This window comes from Drosophila ananassae, chromosome 2L (genome assembly GCF_017639315.1).
Source record: "Drosophila ananassae strain 14024-0371.13 chromosome 2L, ASM1763931v2, whole genome shotgun sequence".
Lineage (NCBI taxonomy): Eukaryota > Metazoa > Arthropoda > Insecta > Diptera > Drosophilidae > Drosophila > Drosophila ananassae.
This window is the reverse complement of record NC_057927.1, coordinates 2862663-2886129: the sequence shown is the minus strand read 5'-3', so window position 1 is coordinate 2886129 and position 23467 is coordinate 2862663. Positions and strand designations below refer to the sequence as shown.

The following is a 23467-nucleotide window of genomic DNA, read 5'->3' as shown; positions in this document are numbered from 1 at the left end:
CTCCATACCAGCTGTTGCTCCCTGATAACAAGTGGACAGTTTCATTAGCTTCCCATGTGCTCGGCACTTAAAGAAGTCAACATTTTGTAAATCTCCTTTTAATCAATTAAAAAAGGCAAAATGGGAACTGTAAGTAGCATAATTTACCATAAAATACTTATTTTAATACATTTTAATTTCAAAATCTTTAGAAAAAGGTGAAGATTAGCTCCGTCAAGCGGGCGGCTCACCTGAAGTCGAAGAAAACACCGCTGACGAAGCAGCAACAACAGAAACAGAAGCAGAAACGCGACCAGTTGACTTCCAAGCGAGAACAGGGCCAAAATATATTCTCTCAGAAGGCCAGGAAACGAGATAACTTGGCCCAGAGAAAGAAGCACAACAAACTGGCTTCTTTGGGTGTGGATCCACTGGAACTGGAAGGCAACGAGGATGACGACGATTTGGATCTGGACAATGTGGCTGACATGCTCGACGGTGACGACCTGGCGCTGCTCCAGGCCAACAAACGCAAGCGGAAGGCTAAAGCGGCCGAAGAGGATAACGAAGAGCAACTGCAGTCGGTGGGCTTAGAAATGGAGTATGCGTCAGCTACCAAAAAAGAGGAGGCTGCCAAAAAAATCAAGGTGGACTTGCTGCCTATAAAGTCCAGGGATGGCCAGATTATTACCCGTACTACAGAAGTGGACTATGTGCCGAAACCCAAAGTTAAAAAACAAGCGGACGTGGAGGACGAAGATGAGGAGGATGAGGATGAAGATGGCGAATCTGTTTACGAGGACAGTGACGACGATATTGTGAATGATGTAGACGCTCCACAGGAACTTCCTGGCCAAAAAATGCTCTCCACAACGGATCTTATGCTTGTCCGTGAGCAGGAAATCGAAAGACAAAAGTACCGCATAGGAATCATCTGTTCCGGCCTGCTGGAGAAGCCTGAGGATAAGATGCGTCACTTTCATGCCCTCTATGAGCTGATGGATGAAATAAACCCAGCCACCAGGCTACCCAACCTAATGCCTGTCCGGAAGCTGGCCATGATTTCTGCCACTGAGATATTCAAAGACATTCTGCCGGAGTACCGAGTGGGTCAGGTTGACACTAAAATGCAAACGCTTCGGAAGGCTACGCTGGAACGTGTTACCTTTGAGAATGCCCTGCTGCAGCAATTCAAGAAGTTCCTCCAGAAGCTGGAACAGCTTACAGGACATGTAAACAAACGAGGAGGCCAGCGGACTCCCCAGACCATAAAAATGGCCACCGTAGCTGTGCAGTGCATGTGCGACCTTCTGGTAGCCCATCCGTATTTCAATTACGTCCAAAACATAGCCCAACTTTTGGTCTACATGCTCAATTGCAACTATTCGGAGATGCGAACGGCCATCAACCAGTGCTTCCGCACTGTTTTCTCCAACGATAAGCGATTTGAAATAACCCTATTCATCGTGCGGCGCATCAATCACCTGATTAAAACCAAACAAAACAACGTACATGTGGAGTGCATCACCTGCCTTATGGGCCTGAAGATCAAGAACGTGAACCTAGACGCCGAAAAGGAGAACGAGCTGAAGCAAAAGAAACTGGAGTCCCATCGCCAGAGGCTTCTGAGTTTGTCTAAAAAAGAGCGGAAGCGGCGAAAGAAGCTCACCGAAGTAAACCGTGAGTTGGAGGAGACTCGGGCCGAGGAAAACAAGCAAGCTAAGCATCTGAAGCTTACTGAGATCATTAAGATGGTGTTCACTATTTACTTCCGCATCCTTAAAAACGATCCCACATCGCGAATCCTGAGCGCAATTCTAGAAGGTTTAGCAGAGTGAGTATTGTATCTTGGTTTTAATTGGGAATCTTTTTCAACTTCATATTTCTTTACAGATTCGCCCATGTTATTAATCTGGATTTCTTCGCCGATCTTATCGATGTTCTCAACCGGATATTGGAGGATCAAGAGGAGCTAGGCTACCGCGAGCGGCTGCACTGCATCCAGACTATTTTTGTGATTCTTTCCGGTCAGGGCGAAGTTTTGAACATCGATCCCATCAGATTTTACCAGCACTTCTATCGCAATATGCTGGCTGTGACTGCAGGGAAAAATCACGACGACTTTGCTATAATTTTACGCACCTTGGATGAGGTTCTGGTCAAGCGGCGAAGGAACATGAGCCAGCAGCGTTTGATGGCTTTTATAAAACGGTTATTAACTGGGAGTTTACATCTTCTCCACAATGGTACTTTGGCTACTCTCGGCACAATCAAACAGACCTTCCAACTTACCTCCGTTTTGGACGCTTTGCTGGACACCGACACGACCATAGGATCCGGCCGGTACGATCCTGAGCTGGAGGACCCCGAGTACTGTAATGCCTCCAGCACAGCCTTGTATGAGCTGAGCCTGCTGGCCCGCCACTACCATCCGACAGTTCGACGCATGGCGGTGCACATTGCTAACGGAGTGCCCGCATCCGGCGAAGGCGCCCTGCCCACAGATATCGGAAAGCTGTTAGTAAAATAATATCCTGTTGCAATATATGACTAAAGATAGACTTGTTTTTTCAGAACCTCGCACGATTTATTCACCCAGTACGACAGCTCACAGATGGCTTTTAATCCAACAATTCCACTCCCGAAAGCTGGCCAACCAAAGCTCAAAAAAGGCAGACAAATGTATATTCGACCTGGATTCAAGCAGGAATACAGAAAGTTGTTGCGAGAGGCGAAATCTTCAAGTTCAGAGGACAGACGTAAATTAAATCTTGACTTTCATAGTGCACTTCAATAGAGGACATAATAAAGTTGAAGCTTTTAGGTTGAAAATAAAGTGTTTATGATATTAAATTTGTAAAAAAGATAATGACTGTCATAGATCGAGTGATTACTGGTACGAGTATATTTCAAATGTTTTTATAACTAATTGTACAAAAATGTTTGGAGCTCCTAACATCCTAAGAAGCTAAGCCTAAGGTCGCTAATACTAATGCCATAAAACCGGGTGCAGTTGCCAGGGTTGCAGGTTTCGCTGGAATCTCCAACTATGCGTTTGTGGAACCTCGCTGCCTTTGCTGTCCAGCGGTGGCCGGTGGCAGATACTCTCGGTTTCCACTTGCCACCAATTGAGACTGCTGCTGTTGGCCGAAACCTCCTGCCACCTGGTTATCGGGAATAGCTCCGGCGGCTGTGGCAAGAAGACCGGCCGCCGCTGCAGTGGGAACCAATCGATTAGTCGCCGATGGAGCCACAGCTCCAGGAACGATGGCGGAACGCAAAACGGCGCCGGCACCATATGGATTCTGGGCTTGGGCAGCAGGAGTCGGCGTGGCTGATGGATAGGAACCGGTGCGTCCAGAGCTATAGCCAGGAGGTATCCCAGTTGCACGAAGAGTTCCCGTGGTGGCCACAGGTGCTCCAAAGGCGGTCGTAGTAGCTGCAGCCGGTCGATAGGCATTGGCATTGACATTTCCGTTCACATTAGAGCCACTGCCTCCGGAGTAGTCGTAGATATAGGCATTGTTTGCATACAGGCTGGGAGCGGAAACACAGTCGTACTGATTCCACCAAACGCAGACCAATGTCTCCTGGCTGAAAACCGTACCGTTGGGGCATAAAAATGAGTATGTTCGGTTCAAAGCACAGATGTGGAACACTTGGCACTGGGCCTCGATGTCTGCATAGTATCCGGGGAGGGCTTGTTGGGAACAGTCGAAATTGGTGCGTGGCACTTGGGCATAGATGGGGTAGTCCACCCCTGGCACACCCGGAATGGCGGAGTAATCGCCGTCGGCATCTTCGCTATAATCTCTACCATCACCACTCGCACTTTGAGCTCGGGAGGAAACAGCTCCCGGTCCGGGTATATTTCCATACTGAGGTGTCTGGGGTCCATAAGGTCCAGAGCGAGATGAAGCGGCGGGAATACCTGCGGGTGTTGGTAGTCTCCTAGCCGGACTGCTGGCTCCAACGGCGGCAGGTGCTCCAAAGGCGGTTGTGGCCTGTCCACTAGGCGTAAACCCCACGGCGGGTGACGGAAACAAACCCGCACCGTAGGCAGTAGTAGCCGGAGCCGGGGTCAGGGGTAGAGCAGCAGCTGTCGGATAGGGACCTGGGGTCAGGCGCCCCCCGGCTGTGGCACCGCCCACACTAGCCACCTCGGGTCGACCATAATTATAGCCACTCTGAGCCTATCAAATAGGGAAAATTAAGAAGGACACAATCTGATGTCCGAAGGATCTTACCTGAACTTGCAATTGGGCCAGACCGCTACTGCAGAGCAGCACAAAAACTGAAAGAAACAGGCGAGCCAACATTAGAAATCTCTAACCGAAAGCAGAAACCTGGCGAAGATCAGCTCCGAGCTGTGGACACGCCGACGCACCAAATCGAAATGAACGCCAGGCCAGAAGCTATTGATGGCATCGGCGGTAGCTAAGAGTTTTGTTTGGCCCATATTAAGGCCAAGTACGTCGCGATTCTGGGCGCTGATAAAGCGTCTTAGACGTTTCTGCAATGCGATCTTTATTTATCAGCTTCCAACTCCTATGCCGCGGGGCACAGTGGAGCAGAAATCACTGAAATCGAACTCTGTTTCAACAATTGAAGTTGCAACTTTTGTTGCAGCCCTTCACCACTGTTCCAATTGCAACAATAACGCACTGCAACATCAATTGGCTGCCAAGAATTGCGGCAGCTGGTGGGCCAAAGGCAAGACGCATGCCTCGTAAATATGCAAGGCAGCAAAAACTTAGACAGACAGACGCCCCTCCAAAGGAAGTGGTAATAGTGATGAGGCGGACAGCCGATCGCTCGTCACTCTTGAGTTGGGTTGGGTCTGGGTCAGCTCCGGCCAGCTTATTGGCCAACTTACCTGCCAAGACGCACGAGCCGTATTGCATCATGCCAGAGGGTAGTAGGTTTTTGTTTTTCCCTCAATTATGTATCCTTGCAATCCTTGGGTAGTCCCACGACCTGTGAACTGGTCAGCACTTGAGGAACAACTGCAAGCCAGACTAGAACGCTTTTAGAAATTTATACCAATTTGGAGTCGGCGGCATCTTTGCCATATTTATGTGGCAGCTGCCCCACTGGGACCGACGACAGTTCGTCAGTTCGTTTGTGCTTGCGCTTTAGCAGATTTACGACTCTGGATTATCCATTGTTTCGGCCAGTTATCAGAATTCATACATCAGCCAGACCCTATGCTGGCAAACATGACGTATACGTAATATAAGTTACGTATTACACGACGATCAATTTAATATTATGGCCATTTCAAGTGCAATGCAATTTCAATCTGATTCGGTTTGTCCTTGAGTGCGGCAAATTTGATATTCTTGCAAATGACAAAAATATTTAAATTTCGCTTGATTACATGAGCGCTTTATGGGGTTTTCGGGCTAGATACGACCTTATGCTCGAAGATTTATATTAGGAGCTGGAAACTCAAAAGACATCGAATTTGTGTCAAGGCCACATCGAACCTCTTGGACGGACTTGACTTATTGGAGGTCCCAATGTCTCCAAGCAGTAATAAGATAATCCATTTATTTTTTTTATTTATTTTATATGTACTTTATTAAGTTTAAATAAATATTTACAAAACAGACAGCAAGACGTACAGATTGTTCGATATTAGATATTATGGAAAGTGGTGTGTTCTCGTTCGTAAGACTAAGCAGTAAGAAACTAATTTAATACAACTCTTGATTATCTTAAACTGGAAACTGCTTGGCTGGGCATCAGGAAACACCAAGTCTATGCCTGTTTCGGGCCTGGGAGTATTTCAGGGCTCTCTAGCTCGATCCTCGAGTATTTCGTTTACATATTTACAAACTAATTGCGCAAATTGCATTGGCTAAACGAAGTCAATAAACAAAATCAAAAAATAGGGGAGCATGCATTAATTTTTAAATGGAATTAAATCAAAAGATCAGGGTTAAAGGAAGAAAGTGTAGTGGAGTTGACTAAAGTTAGGTTTCGTGCACCACTAGGAACCGTCCTGGCTCTACCGCCGGCTGCTGAACTTGGAGGCCAGCGAATATAATGACTTGAGCAGCTCCAGGGCGCGCCGGTCTGAGTTGCCCTCCAGCAGCAGAGGCGCCGTCGTCGTCGTCGGCGCTGTCGGATTGACGTCGTCCAACTCCTCGACCCGGATCTCGAACTTGGTGGTAACCTCGTAGCTGCCCGCTCCCGTAGTGGTGGGCACGTCCGTGGTCGTCGTGTACCCTGGCGTGGTACTGGTTATGTACTCGCTTCCCCGTCGGAAAGTTGTCACTGGAACGCGGTTGGTGGTGGTCGCCACCCGCTGCCTAGAGTTCTTGCCCCCCACTGCCAACTTCTTGCTGTCGATGTCGATCAGGGCGTTCAGCAGATGCTTCCTACTCCGCTCCAGCGCCTTTCCATTGTGGTCGTCGCAGGTCTGGATAAGCAGCAGCAAGAGGCTCAGTACTTGGCGGTCGTGCTCCGCCTTGGCCATCACATTGCGCAGATGCAGTGCCTCCTGCTCGTTGAGGCCACCGAACAACTTGTTGGCAATCCTCTGCAGGCCGCTGCTCGATGGCAGCGCATCCCTGGGGATGTCATAGCTTCGGAAGATGTCCTCCCACTCGTATCGCGATGGTGTGGGCGTGGTCACCCTGTATGCAAACGGAGTGCCCGTTGTCGTTGTCTTCGGGGTCGTGGAAGTCGTACTACTGGTCGTCGATGTCCTCTGCTCCTTCATCAGGCCATCGTTGATGGTCAGGGGATCCAGGAAGTCGGTCTGCGATTTCAGAGCCCATGGGTGTTCGGTGGGCTTGTGGGTAGTCACTAGCTTCTGTGGTCTGGCTTCCTTTAGCAGATCATTACGGGATTTGACAAAGGCTTGGGTGTGCTGCTGCTGAAGGATCTCCTCGCCTTCTCCGGAATCGGGACTTGGTGGCGAAAGCTCTGCCGAAAACTCCAGATCCTGACCCCTAATTGTACTGGCCTCGTACAGCTCGGTAGTGGTGGAATAATCCGGGGACGGAGTTGAATCAAACTTGTGATTGATCTCCGCAGCTATGCTGTTTGGCGTAGGAGTAGTCACCTCGGGTAATCCCTTTGTAGGCAGATAGTATTTGGCAGTGCCATCGCTGAAAAGTGAGGGATCTGTAGTGGTCACGGGACGGAAGTTGGGCGTACTTGGCGGCTCAGTGGGACGAGCGCGGGCAGCTAGTTCCGCTCTGAAGGTGGCTGGATTATCCAAATAGCTGGACAAAGCATTCGAGAAGATCTGGGCTATTTTCCTGGATTCGGGCTTTTCGGCCAGAGCGCCAATAGTGGATCCCGTACTGCCGATTTGCGGGAATGGCTGGTACTTAGAACTCGGCTCGGATTGGGTACCATTTGGTTGGTTCGACAGAAGGCCAGAACTAATATCTCCATTTGCCACTCCACGACCTTCAGCGGCTTTAAGACCAAAGAGAGTACTGTACTTTTGAACAGTGTTGTCGCTTAGGAGACTCTTCTTAATGTCGTCGGCGTTTTCGCTAATGGCTGGAGGATTCTCGGAGGTTGTCAGCAAAGCCGTGGTGTCCGAGGGCTTGACTGTGGGCAGTGGTGGCGGCTTGACGGAGAGCTTGGTCTTTACCCCAGTCTTTTCGGTTTTGTCTGACTTCTCTGGCTTACCCAAGGCGTTTCCGGTTTCATTGTGTTCCTGGGCGAAGTATTTGGCCAGCGTAACCAGGGCATCGGGTCCCGAGGAAGGTGGTATCTCAAGTCCAACTCTGGCCGGTGCCGCCGCAGCACCATTCAGCTCAACATCCTCAAACTGATCCTTAAGTAGATTCATGGTCTTGAGCATCTCCTGCACATTACGGTAGACGGACTCATCCTTCACGGGATTGGGAGCGAACAAGAGGGCGTCCTCTCCAGCAGCAGCTGCAGCATTTCCTCGGGGCGATTTGGCGCTCTTCGGAAGGTAAGTGGGTCCATTACTGGTCGCCGTTGGAGCAGGAGTGGTGGGCAAGTAATCGCGACTCTCGCTTGATTTGGCTGGCAGCCGGAATTCTCCGGAACTGGCCACGTCATAGTGGTGTCGCATGCCAATCACGACAGGCTTGTAGGTACTATCCAACTCAATGCTGCCACTGGCAGTGGGCTTGACCTTTGGCGCAGCCGAGGATTCCAGGAAGAGGCCCGTGTTGGCCACAAAGCGATTAGGATTTGGGGTGGTGGCCGCATGTCCGCCCTTGATATAGTTGAGTTTTCCATCAGTGGACTTCGTCTTGACCAAACTTGGCACTGTGGGCGTATAGAACGGCGTGGATTTGCTGGGCTCCAAACGGCGAACGGTGGAATAGCTTCCGGCGGAGTAGTGGGGAGTGGTTTGCTGAACGGATCTGGTAGAGTGTGCCTCAAAGAAGTCGGGTTTGGTGTCCTTGGATGGCTTTTCCTTTTCCTTACTGAGCTCCTCACTGCCGCTATCCTTGTAACGCTGTTGTCCTCGCTGCCCATTCCTGGCCCTTTCGGTGGAAGCTCCTCTTTCCTGGGAAGCCGCAGGCGTCCTATTACGCGAAGGTTTTAGAAGTGTGATGTCATCGTTGCTGTTCCGACTGGGAGTTTTTTCCTTGTTGGCTCGTCTCTTTCCGGATCCGCTCACAAATGAAGAACTTTCCGCTGTTATTTGAGTTTCGTGGTCGTTGCTGTTATTGTCAATACTGGGGAGGACCTTTCGTTGTTTCTCTCCGGAAACATCGTCAAAGTCCACACTCTCTACCGAGGCGGGTACATCTTCGGTGGAATCAATGCGCCTGTCGGGATTCGAGCGGGGTCCAGATCTGGCCTGTCCAGCAACTGGTGTTACTTTGGGCTTAATATTCAGTCCACCTCCTACAATATTGAATCCCTGAACTGGAACTGAAGGGCGGACTCGGTGTACACGCTGCTTGTTGAGGAGTTCGGCACTCTCGGCATAATATCCCGAAGATCCAAGGCAGTTAACCTTAAACCACCAGTCGCAGGTGAGCTCGCTCTGCTGGAAGATGGTGCCATTGGGGCAGAGGAATGAGATCTTCCGACCCTCTTCGCAAATGTGAAAGACCTGAGATGAAAATTTAATTAGAGATATCCAATAAACAACCAAGATTTCCTTCTAATATTTCACCTGACAATCAGTTTCCATATCGGCAAAGTAGCCATTGCCATACGAACGGCAGCTGAACGAAGTCCTTGGGATACGTGGGTAGATGGGAAAATCAATGCCCGGCCGGCCCACTACACCCTGGTACACCTCGTAGTCCACATCCTCATCAGAGGCGCGCTTCTTCAGGTGGTGTTTGTGTTCATTGCAGTTTGTATGCGTCTCATAGCGTTCCTCCTCGAACTGCGTGGCGCCAGTTTGTTTGGCTAATATCCGAGCTGGAGTTCGGTACTGGCATAAAAATTAGATTAATATTTTATAATATTTACTGTATTTATAGGCTTACCTTTGTTTCGGCACTTGTAAGGCCTAAGATTGCCATTACTAGCAGAGCTGTAAGAAGTAAAGAATATAGTTTTTTTATTAATATAATTAGTAATAGGAAATCAATCATTTTTTTTATTAAATGCTAAATTCTTTTTTCTTAGAAAACATTTAATTCAATTACCATTAAAGAGGGTATAATGGGAGGACTACCTTATTTCTTTGCTCATTAAATACTTCTTTGCTCATCAAATAAAATTATAGTCACGTTTACATTTAAAAAGGAAATCATTAAACGAAACTTCTCTTGCTCCACTGTAATTATTTAGCTTTGTGATTTTTTTTATATTTCCTCATACTCGTGGAATCAACTTTTCAGGTTTGGATTCTCCAGTTTAGAATGTCTTCTCGATGGCGGGACCGCGGACCTTGACTTTTCCATTCAACTCGCTTGTCAGATATTGTCAAATTACGCAAGAAGCGTACGACAGACTACTGGGCTGGAAGCCGGCGTTTGACCTCAGGCCCCCTCGAAATGCAATAATTAAATTTTAAAGCATAAAAACAATTAAAGAAAGACATACACAAACAGTAAAAAAAGGCATGATGAACTGCGGCATAAGTGGCAGAGTGGTCTTCTGAAAAGCCCCGCCATGGAAAAGGAGGTGGAGGAGGAGGTTATTGAATAACCAAAATAACCAAAATAGCCACAAGATTCAAGGCCCACTTGCTGCATAATCACTGCGATTAAGTGAATCATCGAAGAAGATGCGCCGATGATGATGAAGACGCGGTGTCTTTGGGGACTTTGCTGGCGGGTGTTGCTGCCTTATTCAAATTAAACAATTGCCCATAATTTATGCCCGCTGATTGGCAAGCGGACTCAAATCGAGCATACGCCGTGGTGTACTCGCATCGATTCCGAATATCTGGCCATTCGATTCAATAGTTCGTGCCACTCACAGCGGGATGGTCTTGCCAACTTAATTGAGAGGCGCTGTCGATGGGCGCGTAATTACTCACAGCCGGCCAAAAAACACAAAAAGCCAAAAAAATAATACAAAAAAAAAAAATAATACTGGCCTTTGTTGGTTTTACTCGCAAGTCTCGAGATGAGCTGTCACTTCTGCTCTGTCCGGCATTTGGGTCTCGGCCAACATGACCCTCCTAATGAGCCGTTAAAAATTGCATTTCCCAGCCTCTGACCAATCCATTAATTCAAATCAAAGTCACATTTAATCTAAATCTGAACGCTGTGTATGTATGTATTTGTTTTTTTTTTTTTACGGATTTTCGGTCTCCCTTTTTTGTCGCACGCCATCTCGGCCCAACAACTCCATCCGCCTCACGCAACCGGCTAAGACAAAGGGGCATTAACGCAATCTTGGCCGCTTTGCCGCCCACGCTTTGTGGCACACGCACGGCCGGAATGCGTCTTGTGCCGCACAGATGCGCCGTTAGCCAGAGACGAATGATGGGAAAATTATGAACTGACAAGGTCAAGGATGCTGCCACGATGGAGAATGCTTTTTACTTTTTGAAATTTTACATATTTTTCAGGGGCAGTCTGGTATTTAACTATTTTTTTTTTTAATAATGGGATAAATGGTTTGATTTTTTGTTGGGTAGTTTTAAACTTAAAGTATTAAGGGTTACTTGGAAAATTTAATTATGCCTTTAAAACAATTTAATTTATATATCATCAAATTCATCAAAACTTAACTCTTAATCTTCTAATTAGAAGATTGTACTAATTTTAAACTATAATAAAATTCTTACCGTAAAACAAACTAAGCTGCGTTCGCCGCATTTTGTCGTTGGAGTCGCCTGGAACGAAAAGAGGCGGGAATAAATGATTAGCTAGTTAGAAAAATTATGAATATTTATTACGCAATCGCGTGGGAGATTCGCCAAAATAAAATGGGGAAAAAACGAAAATATAATTAGTGGCGCAAATAAAACACGTACACCCGGCAACAAGCCGTCGTATTGGGTAATAGAAATTATAAGAAACAATACGAAAACAAACAGAAATAATAAATTAACTCTGGGCTTGCACAAATCAACGCAGCAGTCGAGTTGTCAATGTGCCGAAGAAGACAACAAAGCCCAAAAGGCTCTCAGCGGTTACATCATTTTCGTAGACGCCCACAGACGCATACAGAAATTTACGGCAGATCGTTAGATATGTCCATTCCCTCCCCGCCATATAGAGATACAAAGTAATGCAGATAGCCAGATATGCAGATTCAAAGTTGCAAATTTTGAATCCCGTGTACCACGGGGTGTATGCGCAATAAATTATTACATTTTAGGCTGGCTTCCCCAAAAAGTAAAATCGAATTTGCTGCCCAGGAACAGCTGCAGGCGTCGACCAGAAGTCATACACTCAGTGAGGCAGTTAGTTAGTCGGTCAGTCAGTAAGGCATTCAGTTAGTCAGTCAGTCAATCCAGTCAAGACATTCACTCGCTTCCAAGCTCGCTTCCGTCAGACCGTTTTGCAGCTGTTGTTGTCGCTGCTGTTCCCGTAGTTTCTTTGCGTACTTTGCATAATTTCATATAATTGTTTTAATTTGCACAACAGCAAACAATATCAAATCTTGGGGAGGCAAAATAGAGACCAGATACCAGATACTGGCCAGCAGGTCCAAAGAGAGGGAGAGATTAGCACCAACCGGCTTGCCTAGTGACACTCTTTCAATTAAATCATTTTCAATGGTTTGGGTAAACTGTCCGATGTCCGACGTCCAGAGACAAAAGATTTCTTTGCTGTTTACGTAATGACTATTTTCAATAACAATGCAAAATCGAACAGAATCTCGAAATTTCATTTGATGCGAACATAAATTTAAATTGAAATTAGCTGCAGTTGATGGAGAAGACGATGCGATGAAGATTCTGTTTCTCTGCATTGTCTACGGGATTCTTTGACGTTGGATTCGGTTGCCGAAATTGCTTTTTGTATTTAAATTAGTTGATTGCCTTGGTGGGGTTCTCGTCGTGCATGTTTGCATCAAATATTCTCACACCTAAATTTTATTTCATCAAAATAACGTAATGTACACAAAATTAAATTGCTTTGCCGCTGAAACAAATGGCTGGCATTAAAATTTAATAAAAATTGTAAATTAAGTCGATTAGCCAAACACTCTGTTAAAGTTCAAGAGTTGCACTAGCTGGGCCTGGGACTGCGCCTGTCAAATCTTATCACGAATCAAGAGTTTGTCATTGTCAAGGCTTAAGCCGAATTCAATTCAATTGCCTTAAATGGTGATTGGTTTCGCGAAGGTCGTCGTGGATAGTTGGGATTATCAGAGAACTTGTATAAATTGCGATCAATAAATTAGCTTCAGCAACAAATTACGCTTCTTCTTTAACTCATCGAACTCATTGGATGACATTAATCAAAAGCTTTCGGCCAATCATTCATAAGAGAGCAGGTCTGGAGACGGAAAACTTGCCGCCAAAATATTAAAAAAAAAAACCAAGTGAAAAGTGAAAAATTGGCAACGACAACAATGACAAATAAGGAAGTCACACTGCTGAATCATTATCAGAGAAAAAAATGTCAACGCGGGCCATGGCAATAGCAGGTGTTTGTGGCAACAGCCATCTCGGCACCATCATTGCCAGCTACAGCTACCAACTACAACGAAACAACAAAAATAATAAGCTAGCGCCAGTTAACTGTTAAAACCTGAGGTTGCATTTTCCTCGCCATGCTGAGGGTCTCTGTAATCAAAATTTGGTTCCGCCTTCAACACACGCGCACACCTCGAGGAGATCGGATGATCGGGGATTGCGAGTTACGGAGGCAACGGGGTGTACTTCAGATGGATATGCTAAGGACGCAGTCGATGGATTCGACGATTGCCTGGGTCGGTTTTTAAGTTTTTTCTGTTGGCTGCCTGGAGGAGCTGCAGTTGGAGCTGGAGCTGAAGCTGGAGAGGCTCTGCAGACTGCAGCCAAATGTCTGTTAAATCGTTTTAACCTTTTTGTCAAGTTGCCGCTTAACCTTTTACGGTTGCTGAGCTGACATGAAGGAAGCATTTGTTTTTTTTTCCCCTCAGCTGAGCTCTTCTGGTTGTTTTTGCGCTTTTTGCCGCATTGTATTGTGGCAAAGTGTTGAAACCCGCACAGTGCAGAGAGCATAGAAACTAAGGCAACGCCAAGCCAAAGATTCAAAGTATTTGCAGCCACTGTGGCAGCCTTCTTTTTCTTCTCCGTAGACCACATGTCGTATACGTGTTATTTGAAGATTTGATTTATTTGTTTTGGCTCTTCGTGTTGGTCCGATTGTGACTTGGCTGGCTTATCTGGCTTGTTGCCTTGCACTGACACTCTTGTGTGGCCTTCTCAGACAAAGGTAACGCGGATAAGTAGTTTTTATTTTATTTTATTTGTTCATCGAGTGCAGGAAAAATTTCACCTTTACCGAAATTCATTATGAAACTTTGCTGACTTGGCTTGCCTTTCCTTGCCGGCCATTCCTGGTGCGGAAAATTGCATAAAGTCAGCTCATCTTCAATCGATGTCTATACCCCCTCCAGTTTGAAACTTGATTGGTGCTTTTTGTTTGTTATTTGGCATGGCGATTGGGAGTGCCATGCAGGTGCGGATAGATATGCTGGTCATTTGGCTAATGGTGGGAGAGAGATTACCTGCTCACGAAATTAAGCCTTTGCCATATTTGGGAATAAATCGATTGAACCTAGGATGAACATTTATTTCGGGAATTTCGGAGATGTTCTGGAAATTCCAGCTTATAGGATTTTTATAAAGTCTTTACCATATTCCAGTTTAATGGCATACTCATTTGCTTTTCAGTGCTAATCTCTGACACAAGCAAATGTTATGCAAATTTCTCATAATTAATCACCGAAACGCTGCCAAAAAACTGCTATACCTCGAAAAAGAATTATACTATTTCTTTCAAAACAAAAACTAATTAAAATGTTAAACATTTTAAATGGCAGAGCAATGTTGTTTTTCGGCTTCGGATTTCGGAAACAAACTGTGTGAAAAATGTCATTATAAATGCATAAAAGTCCAAGCTAAGCAAATCACTTCGTGTTTCCCAGGCAAAATGTTTTGAAAGTGCTCTGCTCCCGCCCATTGTGCATTTTGTTTATATTTATTTTACACCAGATTTGGCAAGCAGCATTTTTGGATTTTCTTTGCTGTTTTTATAAAGACCATCCAGGCGGCAGGCAATTAAATGTGTATTTTATATTGGCACATCCCCTGCGATTAAGATCTCTTTTCGGGACAGTCCACAATGAAACCCCATTGTGAGGAGCAATTTTGGATTTATTTCACCTCTTTCTTGGACTTTCCTAGCCATAAATCATCCCAATGATGTGCGTTTTAATATTTGTACAATAATGCTTTTAATTGGATTACCAAACATATATTATCCGTGATTAATTCCGGTACCTGCACCAGAAATGGGTCGGAAGCTGAGCAATTTTAAATTTATCAAATACATTTTTTGTGTTTTTGCTCTTCAAGCAAATCATCAATCACCATTTGTACTCTAGTTTTGGTTCAGAAGATCAGTCATAAAATTTATGACACAAATTGTTTTGTGTGACACTTTGTTGTGTTGGCAATTAATCATAAAGCATTTGAGTTTCCACCTATGGGTTGTTTAAAATTTCCTTGAAGTGTGATTGTGCGTCAGACAAAACATGTAAATTTTGCAATAACAAGACTTTTTGTTAAACATTTGTTTGTTTTTTTTTTTGTTTTTGTGTGTATTCGCTAACCCGCAACTTTTAAGATTCAGATATGCAGGAAAGGCAGCCAGACGACTGCGTGTGAGTCTGAAGATGGTATTTTTGTTTTTGGTGTTTAATGTTGATGCATTGACCTACGTGTCGCTGATGCACCCAGACATGGGTGTACACAACTCCAAGTAGCAATTATTGCTGTTATTCTTGCGGCAACTTCACAGTTTTTGGGCCTGAGGTTGGGTGGCTGCCACATCGGTTGCATCGCATAGCCGCCAGAGTTCGACGTGCTAATAGATTTTGAGGTCAAATGCAATCGTTTTTGGTTGCCGCCGCTGCCGGCCATTTTTTCCACCTTTGATACAATTTTCGGCCACTTTTTTGCCCAAGAATTCTTGTGCATTTCCGTGCAGGGTTTTTGTTTCTGTTGCTGCTCATTTGCAATTTGCACGGCTCTTTGGCTGTGGGCTGAGAATTGGGGAATAAAAAAAAAAACACAGAAGAAAAAACAGAAATACTGTGGCAGTCCGAGGCATAGCAAAAGTCACTCTGACGCGTCGTGGCAGCCGCCTGTCAACCGTTTCACACTTGGCTCTCGGCCAACTCGGAATTCAAATCCGACCGCCCATTGAGAGCGAAGCTTCGAGCGCATTCATCTGCCTAGGCTTAAATGGAACTCAATTTGTTTGAGAGGCCAGGCAAATTGCCGGAGATTTGTAAAGCAGCGCAAAACATTTAACGCCGAATGTGAAGATGATTTCCACTTTTTTAGTGTGTTGTCAGTACTTGGCTTTTTGTACCGATGCGCCCCAGCAATTCTTCATGCAAGAGCTACCGCAGGCCGGGATTTGCCATTGGCGTCCCGGCGATGTTGGAACCCAGTCCATTTCATTATTCGTTTGAATATGCAGTCCCTGGAGCAGATTTTGATGCTACTTAATTATTGGTTAAACATATTTTGTGTTGTTTGTTCAGCAGCTCCCCGAAAACTGTTTGCCCGCCAGATCACAAAAAAGCTGTTGAAATAACAAGAGTACCACTCACACTATATAGTTAACCAACTATACCATTAAAATCTTCAAGGTAATTGCAGGGCAGTGGGCTATAGTGCCATAACGAGTAAGACCTAACAAAGGCTCCACCCCAACAGGAAGTTGTACCTAATTAATCCGAACTCGGGGACCCGATAATTATCATTCAAATCTTCTACGCATATCAAATATCCAGTTAAAGTAGTTTATGTGGCGCATTTATCAAATCTAGCAATAATGGTCCATAAAAAGTTAGATTTCAGAGCAGAAATGATGTTAAATTGTCATCAACAGAATGACAATATTGGATCATAAAAATAAGATTGCAAAAATTCGAACAAGAATTCGCACCAAACGATTGAGACAAAAGACTTAGGCGACGAACTTGTTTCCAGCGCGCGTTAGTAAGAACTTATTTTTTCACAACTGACTCATACTAGCTAGAATCTTTAAAATAAAAAGTTTATTAAACAATCCCGTTGGGCAATTGACCGGATAATATGTGATTAAAAAAATGTACAACAAATGCGAATAAAAGTATATCTTTATATCAAATGGCAGTTAAAAACCAACAGGTTGCAAAGTATTTTGTAATTACTTTGTGAAAGTATTGCCTGAAGATGAACCTGGATCAATCCGGTTCCCATATGCATCTACAATATTTATTGGCAATCTCCCAATTCGCTTTGTCACCCGCCGAATGCACACACACGGAAACCAATACCCGCTGAGTGCTCACATAACAATTGAGTTGTCACTGAGAAGATATATAACTTTCTGCAAGACGCGAAAAGTCTCATCGGTAATAGCCAAAAAAAATACTAAATATCAAAAGATAACAATTGAAAACGCCGCTCAGACAGTTTCAATTGATATGAGGCAATCTACTAGAGCTGGCAAGCGCAATTTATGACAGCTCGGTCGGCCTCAGACACGCCGGCAACAGTTGCAGCAGCCGAACCAGTAGCAGTGCCACTAATAACAATACCACCAACAGCAACAAACAAGCTGTCGAGCGGCAATTAATAAGTAATTGCCGTTGACGTTGCACCAACAGCACAACAGTGGCCGGAGCAACAACTATTGCACTTTTGATTCGTTCTTTTGTTCGCTTTGATTCCAGATTACGCGTATTTGGGTCAGTGTTTGTTATCAGGGCGGTGTGTATTTATGTCACCTGGTTAAATAACCATCTCTCTGTTTAATTATAACCGGCAACAATGGCCAACTTTATCTGAGCCACTCGGGTTTTTGCGGCTTTTCTTTCGTTCGCACAGCGCTTTTCCTCGTCATGATGGCCTTTTTATGATTGCTTCTGCTTGCACCCATCTCACTTAAAAAAAAAATAAACACAAGCAATAATTTTTTAATTTTATCCGAAAATAAACATAACCGAAAAAAAATTGTAATATCCAAATTGCCTATAAAAAAAATACTTTAGTGAATGTTACTGCTATGCAGCATCTAATATTTTCATTCAATTTTAATCAGTTTTTATCAGTTTTAAATCTTAGTTTCTCAATTTTCGAAATGTTTTCAGTGTATCTCACACACATATATGCTAATATCTTCATATAAATGCTAGATATGCAGCAATGAAGATGCGAATTAGTTGCTTATTGTTTGGAGTAATTGTTTCTTGTTTGCCACTACTGCTACGTATATGAAAGTCATTTTTGATTTTTGTTATGATTTCGTTTTCATTCGCAACTTGTTGGCGGAAAATAGAAAACAAAGTTCAAGCGGAAATGGCCGGGAAAATTACATCTTTGTTTGCTTTTGTGGCAACAAAACGTAATCCGTAGACATATTAAGTTAATCAGCGCGATAAGTTCCTAACTCGAAACACGATTCTAGACTCTTAAATTCGAACTTCAAAACAAAAGACTCAGGTAACGAACTTGACTTTGGCACGACAAGAAAAATGCTTTTGTTGTTATTTTAGCTCTTTGCCATTTTCAAGCGACTGTCTGTAAGCGACAGCAACAGCAACAAGTTACCGAAAATATCAAAGCATTTTGTTCCCTGTTGTTTTTGTTCGTTTTGTATGGCAAACATGATTATGACTGCTGAAAGCTCTTGTCATTTGGTCTCCTTCGCGCGTTTGATTGTGCTTGAAAATATCAAATGATATCGAGGTATTAAATGCGGAATTCAACTCTGACTTCTTTGATTTATGATTCGATTTTTCATAAGTAGTAAACATGTGAGTGGTAGGCGTCCCTAATTGGCTGTCAGCCGGTGGAATTGATTTCGGTGGTTGATATTGATACCAATTTGTGAGCGTTGCCTACTTAAGTAGTGGCCTAATAGACCATTATTGACACTTTATTCTTATATTTTTTTATAGGTAATAATAGCTCATATATGAAGCGGCAACTTAAATGACCAAATACCAGTGGGAACTATTTGTGGCCATCATGTTATCGATTGACGCGACTTTTAATAGCCCCAGTGAGAATGGGAGTTTTGATTCTAGCCTTGGCTGACACCATTTTTATAAAAACCCATTAGTGTCTTCATATTTTATATGCTCTTTTATGAATCATATAAAGCCAGCCGATAACCTGTTCTGCGATCGTGATCGTTTCGAGAAATAATACGCATCCTTTGCGCGAGCCAAAGAGTGATGTCACTTCCCGAATTAGATCCTGCCTAAGAGGTAAACAAAACTGAGTCAAATATGCTGGAATCAGGTTCTCAGACAACTGTAAACAGCCTCTGAAATGTCTTAAAAATAAAACAATAATAATACGTAAGTATGCGCAGAAAGAAAGCATATTAGAAAACCTGTTCCTGGTAAACCTCGAAAAGATTTGTTCATTTGATTTGTATTTGGAGTCATCGATAATTGAAATTATGAATATTAAACCAAAAAGTTTTTTTATGGCCAAACAAATTGGGCTAAAATTATCTTTTAATTAGCAAAGTTGCCCCACTCGCTTGACTTCCCAAAAGAAGCTCAATGCTATAAACTATTTCAATGCAACTTGCTACCATCCATCTTGGGCCACTCTCCGCCGTGATGTTCACCTTAGACCATGGCAGATCAAAATGCCATTCCGAGCTGGAAGACCCTAAAATGTACCAAAACGTTGCATGGAGGTCAGCATCTTGGCCTGACATTTAGCCTGCTGGTCGGCGGCACAAACTATATATCAAGTTGGCAACGGCTATATCGTGGGGTCCACCATTAAAGGCGTCCAAGCTCTACGCAATTCGCGACGCACGTGTGTCTCGATGAACGAGCAGTTTTGTGGCAGCAATTTCAGAATCTGGCTGCCGGCTGGCATTTAGTTGTTAAATGGCTATAATGATCATATTTAAAATCGTGATGTAATTGAACACTTCACGCATGCGAGGAAATGACTATGATTAGGGAAATGCTTGATGCAGCATAAATTTGATAAATTACTGCAAAGTGCTTAAGCTATATTCATTTTATAGTCATTTTATTTCAAAATTTCAGCACTCTTAATAAAGTACCGTTGCAAAATCTACACAAATCATTTGAAAAGTTCAAGTTCGTTGGTTTTTTCGGTTATCTATTTATTCGCCAAAAGAAAAAAGCTGACAAATGGCTTATTTATGACTCAAGTGCACTTGGCTGACATTTGACAATATCGTTTGGAAAAAAGCTGTTGGTTTTTATTTACCGTCCATGTTCGTTGCAAGTTCGTTGCCAAAGTCTTTTGTTTTTTTTTTTCGTTATTTTGTGGTTTGCCAAAACCATCCCTCAGATGGACTTTGAAAATTGTAAAAACAAACAACCAAGTAATGATCGACCGAGTAAAAACCCCAACAAATTCCGTCTAGAATATGTTGAAATCTTGAGGTTGAATAAAAATTAGAAAAAAAAAATACAAAAACATGAACATTATTTACACTTCATTAATCACTGAAGACGGGCCACAAAAACAGTGCCAGCTAGCCAGATGGGCAACAGAAACAGCAATAGCACAACATCAATTGCGAGGTTGTTTGTTTTCGTCTACAAGGAATCGTTAGATACTTTTACCGGGCTCTCAGATGCGGCTCATTGGCTTTTCAGCGATGCGCACGCAGCGCCAGTTAACGCATCAACACTTGAATGGAATACTTGTAGCAAAAACAACCAGACTAATAGCAAAAATAGGTAACAACTACAAGAGTGTTAGACAAGAGGGCTTTAGTTGGTGGAGTTAAGAGGATTCCCCCTTTTGGGTATTGTTGCTTGAATGACTTTTTAATTTATTTGCCATTTCTTTTGCTGGCAACGTTAATGAGCAGACCAGACCTGGCCGGGCCAGACTAGACCCGGTTAGGAGTACAACAACAATTCGCATTTTGAACTTTTATCTGGCCATCTGCAGACAACAACGGGCAAAATTATATTGTACTATAGCATTTTGTTACATTTGAGGCAGCCAGGCAGTTTTCCATTCGGATTTTTTTTTTTCTGTTCGTCTCCCTAGTCAACTTTAACCTCCTGCCACGTAAAACAAAAAGCAGGTCTGCCCCCTTTCTTCTTTTTAGCTTTGGGTTTTAGGCTTTAGGTGTAGGTGTGTGCGATGTGATGTGAAAGACGTTAAGTCACACATTTGGCCTAAATTTGTCTTTTCTTTTAGCCTGGCTTTTCTTTTGTTCATTTGCGCCACGAGGCTGCACTGGATACTATAGAAGAAAACAAAACTACGCCACCTCTTGACATTTACGGCGAATTTCCTAATTTCTGCACTACTTTCTGCGGCCCTCTGCTCTAAGTTGCTCGCCCAGTAATCACAGTTTGGGCAGCAATTGAAATTATCTAACACAAAAATGTTGCAGCTGCAAACTATTTAACTTGAATTTTTGATTTTTAGTTTTTGTTTTTGTTAGCCCAGCCCCCTCCCAAGGGTTTATTCTGAGCTGATCGGCTACTGCTACTGCTGTTCATCCTTGAACTGTGTGCCCGCCAGCATTATCTTAGATTCGTTAATAACAATGCCAAGTCGAGGTAACTATTGTGGTTGCAAATTTTGCAACACTAAATTTATGCAGTAAAAAATTAGAAACCAACAAAAAAAAAATTCGAAACCCAAAAAAGAATTGAGAAAAAATTGAAATGCATGCCGGCAATTTTGAGGCTCTTGGTTAGCTTTTAATTGCAGTATCTATTCATCTAAGCTAACCAACAATTTGCAAATTAATCATCGAGCCGGAGTCACCTTAGGCTTATTAAAGACTTATGAAAATTGTCGATTATTTTATTCGTTTAGAACCAATTAATATTTACGGAGCCAGAAGAATTCAAGAAGCCAGATTTATTTTAAGACTTTTAATAGCATTGACTTTGAATTGGTTAGTGGGCAAACTTAATTAAGTTATTTATCTTAATTGATTGACTAGTCACTAGTATATTGATTACAACCTTCAAAATTTGGAAATTCATATTTAAGACATCATTTCTTCATCTATCATAATTTTATATTCATAATATGTACTCAAGGAAGGAGTATTGTTGCATAACTCACAAGAGCCACCATAAACACGGCATCTCCATTATGCAGACAACGCATTGACATTTTACCAGCCTCTTGGACTAGCTGACTGGCCAAAAGGAGTAATAAAATTACATGGACTACGTATGCAATAAATCTAAGCAAGATGATGCTTTGTGAAAGGCAACGACTTTAAACAACAACACTTTTTATCCATTCATGCGTACGAAATGCGTTTGGCATTTTATTTTTATAGAAGCCTCTCAGCCTCAACGCCATTCAGCTGTCGATGTGATGAGCTGTCGAAATTCTTGGCCAAGTTGCACTGGCTCACTCACCTTTAAGCGGCATCAGCGTCATTGGCAGTGCTCTGAATGTCAGTTTGTGGAGCAGTAACACTCTCAGGTAACTCAGGTAAGTAACTGTGGCAGCAACTCAATCTGCACAGCTTCCTTTTTTGCTTTCAGTTTCGTGATTGAAGTAATATAGAGGTTTCGCCGTAAACTTATTTATGACAACTTTTCCGCTCTCCGACTGGGTTATTCGTACTGTTTCTATTTTTTTTTTTTGTTTTCGTTTTTCTTGTGAATATTACTTAAATTGTTGCATATTTTTCGTTATTGTTATTGCTGTTGATGTTGTCTCACTAAGGTTGATTATTTGGTTTATTATTTGTTAGGGGCTAGAGTGGGATCCGGTTGTAATGCACAGATATCACGATTTAGTTGATGTTTTCGGTGGTGGCACAAAATCACTTCAAGTTGTTCATGTCAGTATTATGAAGACAGGAAACTTCAGTAATCTAACATTTAAAATGTGAATTGATTAGGTTTTTTCTTCAAATTAGGGCCAAACAGTGCCACAAAAAAATTAATAACAAAATTATTAATAGAAAAATGTTAGATAAAAGATTTTAGAAAAAATCCTTTTCGTGCTGAAACTTAAAGTGATCTTGGCTTTTAATCCTTTGAGCTTTCAAAATCCGAAAACAGTTCCTATACAAAATCTGTGGTGTAATCCTTGAAAAGGAAAACAAAATAACTGAGCAAATCACAAGAGTTTTAAAAACTTCAAACACTTTTGGGCACTTTAGTATTCTTAAATCTATTTATCACATCAGATTGGTATGAAAATACAATTTGAGCCAGAGCCAGACGAACAGAAGACGTCTTCACCCGTACGATATTCACATTTGAATGTTTCAATTGGCAAATGCGGCGTCCAACTTTAGTAGTTGAGCTCCACTCGAAACTCTGTTTAGCGAAAACGCTCGCAGAGCCACCGCCGCCGCCACAAAGGCAAAAGCACAGCAAAAGCAAAAGCACCCGATCCACTCCAATCCGGACGAACTTACCGCACGGCGAAGATCGCTGCCACATCTTCCTCGATTCCCAAAGAAGCCCGAAGTCCATACCAAAACCAGAGGCAAACCCAAACAAAGACAGTGTGTCTTTGCGACCGGTCCAGCGATCAGCTGATTGTGAAGATTCCGAGAAAAGAAAGAGAGCCCCCAGTCTTCGGCAGTCTTCGGTTTTTAACAGCATTAGATCGGAGGAGAGCAGAGCTCCCCATTTGGTTAACATTTTCTGTTACGTTGGATCTATCTAAATCACATAATATAAATGATTTAGTTATAAAGGTTAATTAAAGGTGTCAAAAAAACTCTTTAAATATTCACTGTAAAGTATACTTTAGCTCAAAATATTAGATATTATATATTAGATTAGATATTAGATTAGATTGATATATTAATCAATTTCTATTTTAATTATTTTTATATATAACAATATTCTGCAATAGTCATACTGTGCCTATACCTTCCTATATATAATC

The 23467-nt window shown here is 43.1% G+C and overlaps 3 protein-coding genes across 6 annotated transcripts; 1 reads left to right on the top strand and 2 right to left on the bottom strand.

The window, feature by feature from the left end:
* Positions 1-11: 11 nt before the first annotated feature.
* On the top strand, positions 12-2843 carry LOC6500098 (nucleolar complex protein 3 homolog). The gene is made up of 4 exons (XM_001953196.4): positions 12-129; positions 192-1813; positions 1873-2496; positions 2554-2843. Exons 1-4 carry the CDS (start codon positions 121-123, stop codon positions 2774-2776), a joined length of 2478 nt encoding a protein of 825 aa, XP_001953231.1. The 5' UTR covers positions 12-120; the 3' UTR covers positions 2777-2843.
* An 18-nt stretch (positions 2844-2861) lies between these two features.
* LOC6500447 lies at positions 2862-4983 on the bottom strand. The gene is made up of 3 exons (XM_001953195.4): positions 4856-4983; positions 4227-4273; positions 2862-4172 (listed from the first exon to the last, which is right to left on the bottom strand). The coding sequence occupies exons 1-3, from the start codon at positions 4884-4886 to the stop codon at positions 3027-3029; spliced, it is 1224 nt and encodes a 407-aa protein (XP_001953230.3). The 5' UTR covers positions 4887-4983; the 3' UTR covers positions 2862-3026.
* A 557-nt stretch (positions 4984-5540) lies between these two features.
* Positions 5541-22969, bottom strand: LOC6500446 (mucin-5AC). 4 transcript variants are annotated; one of them, XM_044718265.1, is made up of 6 exons: positions 22771-22969; positions 21973-22263; positions 11192-11239; positions 9435-9481; positions 9113-9379; positions 5541-9049 (listed from the first exon to the last, which is right to left on the bottom strand). In XM_044718265.1, exons 2-6 carry the CDS (start codon positions 21992-21994, stop codon positions 5993-5995), a joined length of 3441 nt encoding a protein of 1146 aa, XP_044574200.1. In that variant the 5' UTR covers positions 21995-22263; positions 22771-22969; the 3' UTR covers positions 5541-5992. The 4 variants fall into 4 exon arrangements, with proteins under 4 accessions (XP_044574200.1, XP_044574199.1, XP_001953229.2 ...); XM_044718264.1 differs by having other exon boundaries at positions 21973-22316; positions 22750-22967; XM_001953194.4 differs by having other exon boundaries at positions 21973-22280; positions 22771-22964.
* Between the last annotated feature and the right edge of the window lie 498 nt (positions 22970-23467).